This window comes from Calonectris borealis, chromosome 23 (assembly GCF_964195595.1).
Source record: "Calonectris borealis chromosome 23, bCalBor7.hap1.2, whole genome shotgun sequence".
Classification (NCBI taxonomy): domain Eukaryota; kingdom Metazoa; phylum Chordata; class Aves; order Procellariiformes; family Procellariidae; genus Calonectris; species Calonectris borealis.
The window spans coordinates 2108378-2123744 of NC_134334.1; the positions used below are offsets into that span (position 1 = coordinate 2108378).

Below are 15367 nucleotides of genomic sequence, written 5' to 3' on the forward strand. Positions count from 1 at the left end.
ATTGTGGCCATTTTGCCTGAGGAAGTTGTTCATGACATGTAGCCTGAAACATCATCTCCCCACCCAGAACCCTATCCTCTTCATTTTCTCATCTCTTAAGTGAACACTTCAGGATTTTGGTTCAATTCCTATTTGAAAATCAAAGAATTTTTCAAGTGTGGACTCCAGCTACCACTGTTCCTTTGTTAGCCATTATGTCTCCTGCAGAACAACAGAAACCAAGATTCTCAAAATACTGAAGCATTTGACCTGCTTGTTTTGACGTCTACACTCAAAATTTCTATCAATAATGCACAGACTCACATGCAGTCTGCCAGATAGTAATGTACAGAAAAACAACAGGAGAGGAAGTTAGAACTTTGCCTAAGCATGTGTAAAGATTTGTCACAGCCTGCAGTTTTACAGGTACCTATCCAATGACTTTACTGTGTACTTATGTGTGCTGAAGGCAAGGTGCTCCACCCCCACAAAATGGAGGCAGATTAAACAATGAATAAAAGGTTTGGAAATTCCCTACAGATTTAGAGTCTGTGGTTCTAAACAGTAATGTGGAAGTCCGGAACTTCATAATGACTTGCAGCAAATACTGGGCTGAGGTGTTCTACAAAGTGGCCACATACGTTACACTTAGTTCAGGGACCAGGGAGGGAGAAGAGCTGTCCCTTTGGAAAGGGCTTGGCTCACATTATACAGGCCTTTTCTTCACTATCATCTGATCCTGAATGCATGGTCTATACCTACTACTTATTTCACATATGCCATTAAAAATTATTCAGAATAAGTGATATACAGGAAGGTTTGCTATCATTTAGCTAGGCCGGCGGTATCAATGGGAGCAGAGGTTAATTCACAAATAAGGCCAAGACAGTGGAAGTAAGTGAAAGAAAATTCAGGCGTAACACTGAGGAATGTATTTCAATAGAAAGATCAGATTAATTTAAGTCTATCATGGGAAGCAGTGGGTCATTTTATAGATAACTAATGCAGACTGAGATATCTTGGTGCATGACAGATGTATTGCAGTAAATTCAGATGATCCTTAGTAACTGAGAGACTGCCTTTACTGAAAAAATCTCTTCAGCCTCATCCTATTACCCACTCAAATTTATTTATACAGTCATTTTCTCAGCTCTGGACAAATTAACAGGACTAAGAAGAACAAATTCCAGTGATATTTACAAATAAGTTGGCCCCTTTGAATTATATTTAGGAACTGAGTGCTCTGTACATTTTATTTTAAAACCAAAGTAAGGTTGTGGTGTTCTGAAACTGTGAATACAAAATTTAAGAACCATACGCTCTCTATCTTTTATTCCTAACCAAGAGTAAAGATTCTTTTACAAAAGAATTTCAGTCTTTCACCTCTACAGCTTTTTACAATGTGTGAATGTTATGAACAAGCTCTCAGAGTGGGAAGGATTTCCTGCAGCAACATTCACTTAGATGCTCTCAGACAATTTAGGATAAGTATGGAGTAGCTTTTAATTCAGCATAAATTACAGAAGTGATGAATGGCACATAAGAAGAAAACAAAAGCCTTTTCAGATAATGTAAAAGGAGCTTGTCCATAAACTGGAAAGTTACCATCATTTTTGCAAAGCCAGAACAAAAACCAACCAAAAGCAAGGAATGACTGAAAATTTTGCAGTGGTCTCTAGGGCATGAATTTAATAGGTTTCACACAAATTTATAGGCAAGACATTCCATTGAAAAGTCTCATTTACTTACCAATGACAAGGCATGAGTTAACAAACAATCCATGTATCTGTGGCCCTAGAAGACTTGTGGTTCTATAAGATGAGAATCTCTATGAGTCACAAGGACAATCAGAGCAAAAATTAATTTTCCAAGACTAACGTAAGGATTAGACAAACTAACAAAAAATACTCAGATTAAAGTTCTCCACGCTTTAGACTGGAAGCCATACCTTAGGCAGGTAATCAGAATGATAACTTCTTCGGGCTGAGAAGGGTCAAAACGTGATGCATTGTAAGAGCTGATCTTCCCAACATAGTAATTAAATGTAAGAATCAGCAACCCCTTAGTGTTTCAAGATTCAGTTATACAGGCTTATATTATACAAGCATGTATGACAGAAGTAGATCTAGTAAAATATTTTGCTTATTAAATAAAAAAGCCCACTGTTAGCTGGTCTGCCATGTCAAATGTATCTATATCTGGTCGTGGTCTCTAGTCTATATATAATCAACCCTCAGTGCCCAGAACAGACAAGTAGTCCACCTACTGAAGGTACTGAAGAGCTCAGAGACAAGTTATCATTTATTCATCTGTTCTTCCCATACTGGTACTGAAGTCATTAGAATGCAATAACGATGACACCATGAAGTCTTGCGCGCATTTAGATAACCAGTACATTTCATCAGTAGTCACTGACCTTCCCCTCACAACCTCTGTCCTTCATTTGGACTAAACAGTTCCTTCATACCTAATCTTACTAGGCAAAAAAGAATTCTCCCCAGCTAAAGTTTTTTCCCCCCTCGGTAAGAACAGAAAAGGCTCTCTTAATAGACAAAATTTTGACCACTTTCTTTTGAACAATAAAGAAGCAACTTAACTTTGAGCTAGATTCTGAAGATGGCATCAATTTCCTATCTCAAACTTACTGCAGTCAGCAGTGAATCTTACTCTACTTCTATTTTATTTTTTAGCAGTTGAACCTACCTCCACCATGAAACAAAACATGATTCTAGAAATTATCACCCTTAGGATTTGAGGTATGTTTAAGACCTACATCTAAACTTTGGAGCCCAAGGCATTTGAAGTATACACAGCACTAACAATTTGGCCATCCTTATTATTTGCCATATCTCTGCAATCGTAACCCACATTTTATGCCAGGAAAGAACTGAAAATTCCTTCTCTACAGCCCACAACAACGACCGAAAAAAAAAAAGCCAAGCAATGTATACCTTTTAGAAGGGTCATCTGTGTCTTTCCTTCCAAGTTAAGACTTACCAACTGTTCAGTCACAGAATCAGCCAGGTTATATTACTTAACTGGTATTTTATTTAAATATCTAAAGTTTATTTTACATTCAACTTATCTTATCCAAGTCAGTTTTAGTTTTGGCTTAGTATACCTGTGAAAGAAACCTTAGTATACCTCAGGTTATCATTTCAGAATGAATGCACTAGTCTCTTGTGTGGAAGAAAGCAGTTGTCCAGTTAGAAAAGTCAAAACTTAAATCACAAATGCAGTTTGCTTCATTCCTACAAGCTCAGAGAATCTAAAAACTTAGGACCAAAGAATTCCAAGGTTCCTGAACATTTTCATGAACACGAAAAAACATTACCAAAATAAAACAAGCATTAGACATCATGCTCTTTCCATTCTCTCTCTTCCTTAAAAAAGACAAAAGCAAAAGTAGTAGCAAACTCTGTTGCAATCATAAAGCTATATATATTCCTGCGGTAGCATATTATAAAATTTGTTGCTAACTTCTAAGAGTGAGCAAAAGCGTTAAAAGAACACCAAAATGATTCCTGAAAGAGAAAGGAGCAAATTAAAATAAAACCAAACAAAAAACCCCGCACACCTTTGTCTCTCCTCTCTGGACAGTGCAGACAAGCTGTCCTAGCTTCTTTGCACGGTGCATCGGAACCTTCATAAGCGTGACAAAAAAAGGGCAGGGGGAACTGCGAAGTCTGAGAGCGAAGGCTCCGCCCCTGCACTTTACATGTTAAGGGCTCTCAGCTCACTGATCACAAAGCAGCTCTTACAGTCCTTATTCAAACAGTTCAGCTCCAGGGTAACAAGTTCAAAGTGGGAGGAGGCAAAAGGAATCGGAGGGTGGTAACAATCCTGAACAGACATTTCGTTCCTTTTACATCTACAGAACCTGTTCTTCAGGTTGGAAACTGCAACATCTGCCTATTGCCGTGTTTGAAAGCTGCACTCCAAACCTCTTCTATACTAACAGGTCTGCAGAGGCAAAACCATATTTAATAATGCACAGACAAGCAACATGTGGGAGGAAAAGTTAATCATTACTGTGCACCGAGTTTGTTTTACATTTTGGACTTCCTTATATTAACGTCAGTGAAGCAATGCGCTCCCTTATCAGGTCTGTTATAAGGAAAAGCGGGGAAGCATGCAATGAAAATAAAGTCTGCACAGAAATGTGTCTTGCAAAAACTTAAGTAAAACACAGCAGCTAAATTTTAAGAGATATGACAGTTTTCTGCAGTTGCCAATATCAATCAGAATAAAAAGTAGAAGAAACAGATTTTTCTTGCAGATCACTGTGTAACAACTCACATCAGTCTGGTCTTGCTGTGTGTGATGAAGGGAACAATTAGCCATGTCAATCCCAGGGTGTTTTACCATGTCACTTCCAGTATCAGCTGAACCATCACATTGGTAAAGGATCATAGTGGGCCAATAATCTATATAATAATTCTCATGATACAGTGTATTCCAGAGACTTTCATCAGGTAAGTAGGCAGCATTTGAAAGGTACTAGAGCCTCAGGTCCTTAAGGTATGGCTACTGTGTTTACTGCTTAGTAATAGGTTAGGAAAAAGTGCTGGTTTATTTTTTTTGGTAAACACATTGCATATTTCTTCTCCTTACAAAAACACACTACTTGTACAGTCTGCATTCAGATCAGCCACTTCTCTCATTCTGAATCTTTTAACTCATGATTTTGGTTTTGCCAGAGGATGGAATCTATGGGAGAAGCAGGTCTGGCCTGGATCTACAAGGAATAATCCCAGACCATATGAATTACCTTTTTTTTTTTTTTTTTTTGCGTGGAGGGGGGGTGATGGTGGTAAATAATTCTAATTGTAGAATTTCCCTCTACTGCTCCCCAGTCCCAGCAGTAATTTTATTGGGAGGTTTTGTCTGGGGATTGTGTTCCCACACAGGAATGAACACATTCTTATTTGGCAGATTTTATGTTGCCCATTGTACAAAATAGTATTGCCTATAAATGTTGCAGTATTCATTAACCCAAATTCTATGCATAGCAAATTCTGTAAAGCAAACAGGGAAAAATCTCAGTGTAAAACCACACAGAGGGCTATATTCAGAAGATCTAAACTTTCTACACAATAGAAAGATAAAAAAAGAAAGGATAAAACAAAAGGAAAAAACAATATCTGCAAATACAGATTGACAAAGCTTCCTTCAAGCGAGAGGTGAGCCCCAGCTACACTAACACATAGAAACACTGCACATCACTGGCACAGGAGCCATCTCATGTCACAGTCATATGACTATCAAGAAAGGATTACTTACAAATCCATTTTCATAAAACAACTCTGCTCTTTTAAAACCATTATTGTCCAAAAAGGAAGTATGCAGAAACACATGCAAGTGAGAAAATGGAACGAAGAAGTAAGGCGTAATTAATTGAATACTCCATACATGGCAAAACATTTGCCAATTCATGTTTCCTCCCTCAGACTTTGAGGAATTGGCCAGTGCACCTCGCTTCCACATGATCACTGAACAGTATCATCTTTAGTGTGTATATGTACAGAACTTGAATTCACTACCAATGATTTTCAGTCTCACTTCTAATCAGCAGTCACAAATCACTGTGCAAAGTACCACTTTATAGTCTTTTTGGTTAATAAGTCCAGCTCCACAAAACAAAAACTAAGACAACTTAGTTAGAGAAAGAGAAATTACCTGAAATATGCAGAATGAACACAAGTTTGAGTTTAGACTGACACCTGCAGCACAACACTGGCCCTCAACAGGCAGTGGTTTTTATTCCCTTGCAAAATCTAGTTTCAGGAGAAGAAATTTCATCACATGACATATGGCAGCACAACTACCAAGGCAATAACAGAAGAACAAAAAGGAAAAAAGTGAAAGAATAAATAAGGCAAAAGTGGAAGGCAGACCAAACGAAGATGTCTCTTTCACTAGCCAAGCATCCTGAAATTCCCCAAGAGTTTGCAGGATTGCATGTTTAATATTAAATTATTTCACTTCTTTACTTCTCAACTAGGAGTCCTACCTAATGCTTTTAAATTTTTTGTTGTTTTAATTTGCCTGTTTTGTATTTTTCCCTGAATATTCACACTTCTTAACTGTTACTTGTCCACGAAAAGCAAAATCATAGACTACCAAATATTCCCTTAATAAAGAACTACTAAAAAAAAAAGTCTGTCCACTATAGAACTATTCATAAGAGCAACTTCTTATCAGTAGCAAGGGTTTGTCCTGCTACAACAGCTAACTGTCCAAAAGAGTATATGTGTAGTTGTAACATGGTTACAAACAGTTTCCTTTTTCCCCGAGAGCATTCAGAAGCTTGTCACATTTAAAAATAAATATATTTACGTACTTGATTTTTCTTATAAACAACATATTGGCATATATGCTTAAAAAGTCCAGAGCACTTAAAAATATAACCCAATGCTGCATGGGCAAAAAGTCCTGTTCCAGGAGACAGAACACTGAATTAAGAGTATTTCCAACTCATTAGTTTCTAGGTGTCATATCACCTCTTTGTTTCTCAAGTTATTCCATCTTCTAAGAAGAGATAGTGACATTGATTTATTACGTATTTTGATGACAAAAAAAGTAGTATAGAAATATACTACTTTTATTATTATACACACATGCTGATAAAACTTCTCACGTGAAACACAGCAGCTGCCTAAACAACTCCCAATGCTGGAAGTCGAGAAGTGAAGAATGCATTTCATTACTACAATAATCAGTTACAACACACGAGAGGCGGAAACAGAGTTTTATCCCTCTCCTACTTGCAACTTGCAGTGCAAACAAGCAGCTAACTAAAACAGGTCAATTCTCTTCAGTGGTGTATACATGAAAGTTGTCTACCCAAAACAGAGAGGTTATTTGGCATGATGTCATCTCCTCAGTTCAAAACAAAAAAAGATATTTCGAATTATTTTCTAGATTTCTCCTCCTTTTGAGAGGAGAACATAAGTTTATTGCCATGCTCCACAGAAAGCCCCCCTTCAAAATATCACAAACCAAATTAACTTTTAGAATATACAAAATACGTTTAATTTCTCAAGAATGGTCACATACAGAGAAGTTAAACACATGTTTTAACACTTGCGGGAACAGAGTCTTGGCAGCCTGGAACCCTAGGTGATAAGGAACAGTTAATGTGTGAATTCAAAAACATCAGTAAATAATTAATGAGTTGATCCAATAAAACATTGATGCAAAGAAGAGACAATCTACACAAAACTTAAGCAGTTACTGTACAGCACTGAAAGCTGCTGACAATTTCGATTTTCAGGTGTTATTAAGGTCAGTTTGGGTTTTCTACCACAAAAAGTAGGAATAGACCCCATAATCAGTTACACAAACTTCTACTGGACCATAAGAGTTTATTACATCCTTCTTCCAGCTTTCAGATGCACTTTAACTATGCTGTTAAAAATAACTAACTCCACTAAAAAGAAAAAGACCACACAATCCCCCCAAAATTTTTAAGGAATTAAATTCTGACCTTCAGAAGACTAAATTTATCTTCAGCTTTATAAATTGTTTCCAATCTAATAAAGTGGTCATTGGCCAGCATTTCAGCTTTGCAAAAAAGTCTCTTGAGCTCTTCTTTGGTTTCTCGACCTATAAAACAAGAAAAACATATTTACCTACTTCAATAAAATGGCAACAAACATTCACCCTGCACATTTAGTAAAACATATATCTCATACAGAGGACAAATGAGAAATTATACCTAGCACTCTAATCAACTTCTCTAACAGTTGTTCACAACCAAGCAGGTACCACCCTAAGCTAAGTTGGTGGCTCTAACAAAATACCACTACTTGCTCCTAACTCCCCCTAGATTTCTTATGTTCCAATTTTCTCAGGTGCAACTGATTTAAGAGATATTAACTCTTGATTGCTGAAGGAAATCATAGGACACAAGACAGAGGAAATACTACCTATCACAGTCAGCAGAAAGATTAAACTATGGTTAGGATGCACTTGTTGCACATCCTGTGCAATGTTGAAATAGGAACCAATATTTTTGTGCTGAGAAAGTTACCAAGTCCTCTAATTAACCACAGTTCCCATGTTTGGTATTTTTCTTAAAAATTGAGCTGTTGGACACATGGGATAGCATGGAAATCATAGCTCTCACTTTACACAAAAATCAACACATATGGGATTAGGAGGTGAACTGGAATTCTGAACAAAATGATCCAAAGATTGGTCAATTGGTTTTAGTTTCGTATTTTTAAAAAATGCTATAATTTAGGGTAGCAGCTTCAAGTTTCTTAACTTGGGACATATCAGATCACCATGATACATCAAGATGTAAGTGGGAAGTGCACACTAAATGTGAAAGTTTCACATTCCATATCCCATTTCTCATGGGATATTTTCTTATGCAGGCGCTCCCCCTACTGTTTTACTAAATAAAGTGTCCTAATGTTTTTCCTTAATTGCACTGATTTTATAGCTACAGATTGAACAATCTGCAATTTCATTTATGTTACACACCCTTCCATACACTAGCAAATAAAAATTTGAGTTGCACCTGGAGCAAAGAGGGAGGGGATAGGAATGCATTACTTAACTGTAAGATTCATCGCAGCTTTACTTTATAACTTTTCGTACAGTTAAATTAGAACTTTGATGTCACAAGCTGTGTTGCTAATAACAGACTTCTGAAAACTAAAGGACTACAAATATCCAGTTTACTTGTGTTTGCTTATCAGTAGGTAGCCTTTCTTCCTGCTTCTCAGCACTGAGCAGAAAAAAGCAAGTACAAGCTCCAACTCTTTCACATTACTTTCAAGTGAGTTACTGCAACATTAGTCTGTAAACTCTTCTGAAAAACATCTATTTTAATCCAAATGAAAGTAATTTTGTCAAATAAATCAATTACATCGCAGAACTGTTTAACTTCCCCTTCACTTAAGCATGTTGCAAAACTGAATTTATAACTACATGACATTAAAATCTGCTAAGAAAAAAAATGTGTTTTGACAAAAATGAATGTATCAGACTTCAAGATGCATATGGGTAGTAAACATTTTCAGAATGCTGCTACCTTTGCTAAAAAAGGCCATTGTTTGTAGGGAGCATTAAAAAAAGGTTTTTGTTTTTTTTTTTTTTTTAAACACTAGTCACACCTGCGATAGCCTCGTAGTAGCTAACGGGATTCTGGCTGTCTCCCTCAAAAGGCCGATAAGCCTTATGACAACAAGAGTCACTAGGCAAGAGTCCACGCTCTATTCCCCAAATAAACTAGCAACTAGACACAACATCAAGAGCAATTTATCAGAGACGCTGTTGACTAAGGTTTTAACGCTTATGTTCACCCATCTTTCTTTCTCCAAATCCCACCTTTTACCAGTGAACCAACCACAAAGGGAAACCATCCAGCTGCACGCTGTGGCAGACGGATGTTCAGGGACAAGCAGCGCTGTGCTCCGAGAGGCTGGATCCCTTCAGCCTACACGAAGAAGATGCACCTCCAGCTGGGGCTCCGGGGAGGGCTGACAGACCGCACGCCAGCACTCCCAAGCTCTCCCAGCGGCTCATGCACCCGGCAGAGCGGAGCGCCACCAGAGCGGCTATCGGGGAGCCCGGACTCCCGCCTTCGCCTGGCCCATACAATTTACCTCAGCCAGACGCGGCTCGGGTTTCTGGGCCGCCACCGCCCCTCAGGGCTGAGGCGACGAGCCCGGGCTAGCCTGCTCGGCGGCCGCGTTAAGAAGCGCGCTGGGGGAGGCAGCCAGGGCTGCGGAGCCGCCGCTGCCCCGCGGCAGCGCCGAGCCCGGGCGCTGGCTGGGCAGCCGCCCCGCGGCACCCCGGGGAGCCCGCCAGAAGGCCGCCGCCCTGCAGCGGGGCGGCACCGCCACCAACGGCTGCCGGCACAGCCGGCGCTGAGGGAGACCGCCCCCTCACAAGGCGTCCCCTCAGCCGCCCGCCCTCCTCGTGGGAGGCCCGTATGACGCAACATCCCTGCGCCTCACGGACTGAGCACCGCCCCTGCTGAGGGCAGAGTGACGTCTCCCTCCGCGCGCCATGGCGCCGGCGGCCGCGGGTGCGGCGCAGCTGGTGCGCTGCGGGCAGAAGGACGAGCTGTACCGGAGCGGGCTGCGGAGCGGGGCCGGCACCGCGCTGCACGGGCTCGCGGGTAATGCCTCCCGTGGGGGGTTTCTCTCGACCCCGAGCCCTGCCGAGGGGCTGCGCCGCCGCGCTCCGCGTTGTAGCGGGCGGGCGGGACTGCGGTGACCGCGCCAGCGCTCCGAAATCCGCCGATGGCAGCGGCCCCCCCCCAGCTCCGTGGTACCTCCCAGCGCTCGGGTCGGGTGATGGAGGTGGGCCGGTCCATCGCGGGGCGAGGGGGTGTCGATGCAGCCTTGGAGCGTCCGGGAGGAATTCCCGGAAGAGGGCCGGGATCAGGATGAAATTCACGTGAAGTAACCGCGGTGATCCCCGTCCCGTAGGTGCCAGGAAGTGGCTGGAATGGAGGAAAGAGCTTGAACTGCTTTCCGATGTAGCCTACTTCGTCCTCACCACTTTGTCAGGTAATGTGCCCGGTAACCTATTTAGCATTTCTCCTAAGTGTGAAAAATGAGCTGTCTGTCCTGGCGGCTGCTGTTTGTTGGCGACCGCCATCTGGAATGAGACTGCTTGACAGTGATTAATGTGGGGTTTTTGTTTGTTTGTTTTGTTTTTCTATAAAGGCCTTTTATTAAATATGAAACCACTAAATTGTCAGAAGTTTGAGTTCAAATGCAGCAGATTATCAACCCAGATATATATTCTTTTAAAAGCAAAAGTTCTTTTTAACAAAGGGATGCCTGACACTATGAAAAAGTATCCCTGCTTTAAGCCTAAAACCATTGGAGATACTGATGCTGCAGATGCTGATGTAAACATAATGCTCACCTCATTCAACACAAAAAAATGCAACTATTTCTGAAACTCTGAAACCTGAGCAGCCTGTCACCACTGCTCAACCACACAGAGAATGACATTGCAATTGCCATCTTACCCTGCATGTTTTCTGTTACACGCGTTATTTAGGTTATCAGACTCTGGGTGAAGAGTATGTTAACATTGTTCAAGTTGACTCAACCAAGAAAAGGATACCTTCTTTTCTTCGACGGGCCATCTTCGTTTCTCTTCATACTGTGGTACCCTATTGCTTAGAAAAGGGATTGCTGCATCTGGAACGTGAGTTGCAGATAGAAGCTGATGAGTCCAGAACCTCGCAGAGCAACCCAGCACTTGGCTTATCCAGTAGGACCTTAATACGAAACTGGATACAGAAACAAGTTGGGGAGCTTACAGAACAGCAGAAGAAAACAGTCTTACAAATTGTGTATGTTCTTAAACAATGCATACCTTTGCTTCATCGACTACATCTGGCAGTATTCTACATAAGTGGCACTTTTTATCACCTGTCTAAAAGAATCACAGGAATCACGTATGTAAGTGGATGTATTTCTTGTTTGAAGACAGTGCCCACTGCAGTATTTTGGCCTCTTTTGTGATGCCACGTGTGTAAAAGGGTTATAGAATTTGGCTGTAGCTGATTATAATATGGGCAGAGCAGACTGGATGAGAAGGAAATTTTTAATACTATGTAGAGGGGTTATGGGTCCCTGCAGTCGAAAGGTTATAGTTGAAAGCTAATAAATCTGAATGCACTGTCAGAAGTTAATATCCTATGTAACTTCAGAATGCTATCTAGTCCAGTCTGTCTTCTACAAATACACAAAAAATGAGAAGTAGCTTAATAAATCCAGGGGAAATACTTAAATATAGTTTTGAACAAAAATCAGTACATATTTAGGTAGCATTTTTCTGTATGAAGAGCATAATTTCACATGGTCTTTTCAATAAGTATCATTCCAAAAAACATCAGCCACTGGCCCAGAAATCTGTATAGACAGACTTCTCAACGATTCCCAATGTCAATGTGGAAAAGAGGTGTTTGACTATTTGCTCAGAGCTACATTACAAAACCAAACCGATTAAAGCAGCAGTTTTGATGGACAGAGAGAGAACTCATCCTTGCACAAACAGCAGTTAAGTGTAGCCTGACTGAATGAGATGCATCCAGGACACTTTAGACCTCCTGAGAGACAGCAGGTCAGTAAGTCCTAGAAACATGTCAATTTTTTGGAGAGAAATGAGAGTCTCAAATCAAGAGTTTATTGATGGGGACGGGTGGGGCATAGTTTCATAAAACCGCAGTAACGAAACGTCTCTATTTCTGTGAACTATGTAGCTGCATTTTGGAGGACTGCAAGGAGAAGATCAGAATATTCGATCAAGTTACAAGTTTCTTGGAATAATTTCACTCTTCCATCTTCTTCTAACAATTGGTGTTCAGATGTACAGCTTCAAACAGAAGCAGAGAGCAAGACAGGAATGGAAACTATACCGCAACCTGGCTCATCAGAAGTATGATGATTTTTACTTACTAGGAAAGAGGTGGAAGCAGTGGTGGGAAATGTAATAGCTTTTATGAACAGGGAGAACACTGGAGTGACACTTTGACTTAAGTTAGAACCTGATGTAATGTAACGTTTGATGCATTCCTCACTGTTTTAAGCATCTCTTAGATTTCATGCTTTGCTTTCATGTTTTTGAGATCTTCACAAAACAGGTTAATACTTGAAGGTGAGGTTTACTTTAGGATTGTCAAACATTTCTTACAAGCAGGCTTAACAAAATTAAGTAATATATAACTATGTTAACTAGAAACACGACCAAGGAAAAAACTCCTGGGCGTCACTCCCGCTGTACTTTGTGTTTGGAAGAACGGAGACATACAACAGCCACACCTTGTGGCCACCTGTTCTGCTGGGAATGCATCACGGAGTGGTGTAACACCAGAGTAAGTACAGAAGGACAAATGGAAGCTGGAAGGGCTAAACATGATGAAATTTCTACTTGAAAATACCTGTTGGCCTGGGTGTTGAAATAATGCCCTTTCTTTCCTTAAGGCACCCAAAATCCCCCCACGAGAGTTTACCAGGACCTATGTTATTGGAATAGATTATGTTATTATGAAATGTTATTAGAATAGAATGACTGTGCATTACATAGATGAGGTAAATGAGGTGAGCAGTTTTCTGTCCCAACCACTGAAATGCAATTGGACTACTGTGGAAGTCAGACATGAAGATCATTCCTTTATCTACAGACCTAGGCTATAATTCTGACTGCAAAGAAACAACAAAAGTGATAATGTTCTGAAGCCTTTTTCACCTGATTTCCAGTAAAAAGGAATAAATAAGTTACAACCAAATTGAGCTAGCTCAAATCACTCAAAGCTGATAATTAGCAAGCAGATGCAAAATGGATTTGTATCTACCTCCCAAAACTTTAGTTTGGGCATTTATAGTTTCCAGTGCCCAAACCAAAGTTTTCCCACACATTTTCAAAGTTTGATTAGAATAATTTAGGTAAATGATCCTTTTGCACTGTGGCCTTATTCAAACTTATTTGATCCTTAATGTGGTTGGGCATCAATTAAAAAAAGGTTGTTCTTGTAATCTAGAATGAAGATTAGTCCTCACTTCCTGTAACACCTCTGACTGGAAAATTAAGGAAGAACTTCAAACAAGTTAGCATTAGAAACTGCCCTGTTGACTCACTGCTTTAAGTATCTTCAAATAATCTGGAGGCAATAGAAATTTGAATGTAACAGAAGTACACTTAGAAGGCTACTGACGATTTCAGTTGTCAGTTTTCAATGCGAGTACTAGCTGACAATAGAGCTGTATCTGTTAGAGGACATTTATTTTAGGCCATTTTTCGCACTGTTGTCCACTCTAAAGCTCTCCCAGATGCTCATATGTGTAGGTAGACAGTATTAAAAATGCATTACACAGTGATACTTCAGATCTGAAAACATCCATTCACTGTAACTGCATCTTTACCTTATTCTTTGCCCTAAAGGCTTGGTGACTTAATTTACTACTCGGAGAGCAGTTCAACATCTATGGTACAGGATTTTTTGTTTCAGATAGAGAGACTTGTTTTTTCTTAACACTGACAACAATTGTTACCATTTTAGTAACTTTTGGTCTTTTAACTATCCCACTGGATTCACCAAGCAAAGTTACAAAAATTTAAGAGCTCTGATTTACAGAACTAAGAGTATCTTATAACACACAGTTAATATCTTTAAATACTTCTAGTGTACATGAATAATGTTTCCTCATACTGGCTCTAACTGTGTTTTTTTCTGATTCCACCTACTAGCAAAATTAACTTAAGTAGTAGTATTGCCACCTGGGGGGGGCGGGGGAAAAACAAACACCAAAAGAACTGTTAAGAATCCATCCACTTTGTTTTGGCTTACTGCTTCAGAAAATGCTTGTTAAATAGCAGGTAAAAACATGGCCTTTTTTGGGAAACTGCTTATGATAAACTCAGGACAAAGCAACTGAGAAAAACTGCCTGCAATCCTAAGACAACTCTGCAATGAAGCTGGCCTGTAACACACTTGAATAAAAACATGCATAATGCAATACTAGATATTTTGGGTAAAGATGGCAATAAAGGCAGTCTGCTAGTTCTAGTTCAGCTGCAAGTAAAAATAAAGAAAATTATTTTTAGTATGAAGAAAATAAACCACAAATTATCTCTGAAATTAGTATATGGCAGCATTACTTAGCAATATTCAAGGGTAATAGAGTATTTGAATGAAACATCAGTGACCATTTGAGTGATTTTGCTAGACAGGCTTTCTTACTTGAACGTAAAAAAACTGACAGGTCACTTTTACCTAAGATGAAGAAGTTACTTTCAGGTGAAGGTGTTGAATGCTGTGTACAATGACCAGGGTTTTAAAGTTGTATTTTAAGCATCCATGTCACCTCAAGTTGCTCTTTAAATTAGGCTAGCTTAGAATGCTTTACATGGTTAAACTTGCATCACAAACTGGACTGAAAAAATGTTTAGTTATGGATTCTGATTATTTTCTAGAAGTAGCTAACAGTTATATTTGGATTTTTCTTTCGCTTTTAAATACAGCAATTCAGTACATCTAATCTAATTTCTTTTCTTTTTGTAGACAGAATGTCCACTGTGCAGAGAGAAGTTTCATCCTCAGAAACTGATCTACCTACGTCACTATCAACTGTAAAGGAAAAATCTATCTGTTTCACGACAAGGGCCTCAGTTCTTATACCCTTTATGAAGTTGTCATGCAGCTTGAGTTAGTCCAAGAAAAAGACTTTATTATAAAACTGGTAATTGCCTATGCAAGGTGGCACTTTATTCCTGTTTTACAGAATAAATCTATTTCTGCTTCTACCATTCTGTTTCTTCTAACATGGTTCTTGACCATATTAAAAATGTCTTCCTAAAAAGTGCTTAACACAAATGTAATAGTTTTCTTCACTTTGGACAATGAAAA

At 39.6% G+C, this 15367-nt stretch overlaps 1 protein-coding gene and 1 long non-coding RNA gene across 8 annotated transcripts in view; one reads left to right on the forward strand and one right to left on the reverse strand.

The window, feature by feature from the left end:
* The window catches only part of LOC142092354 (uncharacterized), a 70759-nt gene extending 60848 nt beyond the window's left edge, over nucleotides 1-9911 (reverse strand). For 3 of the 7 annotated variants that reach the window (XR_012677024.1, XR_012677022.1, XR_012677023.1), the window contains exons 1-2: nucleotides 9322-9910; nucleotides 7469-7587 (exon numbers count right to left, since the gene is read on the reverse strand). This is a non-coding gene — a long non-coding RNA (uncharacterized LOC142092354). Of the gene's footprint in view, nucleotides 1-4200; nucleotides 7098-7468; nucleotides 7588-9321 lie in introns of those variants that run through there. The other 4 variants (XR_012677025.1, XR_012677019.1, XR_012677021.1 and 1 more) reach the window with 4 other exon arrangements.
* A 61-nt stretch (nucleotides 9912-9972) lies between these two features.
* On the forward strand, nucleotides 9973-15267 carry PEX10 (peroxisomal biogenesis factor 10). Its single transcript, XM_075172234.1, has 6 exons — nucleotides 9973-10117; nucleotides 10431-10511; nucleotides 11014-11420; nucleotides 12224-12399; nucleotides 12700-12835; nucleotides 15023-15267. The coding sequence occupies exons 1-6, from the start codon at nucleotides 10006-10008 to the stop codon at nucleotides 15092-15094; spliced, it is 984 nt and encodes a 327-aa protein (XP_075028335.1). The 5' UTR covers nucleotides 9973-10005; the 3' UTR covers nucleotides 15095-15267.
* Nucleotides 15268-15367: the final 100 nt, after the last annotated feature.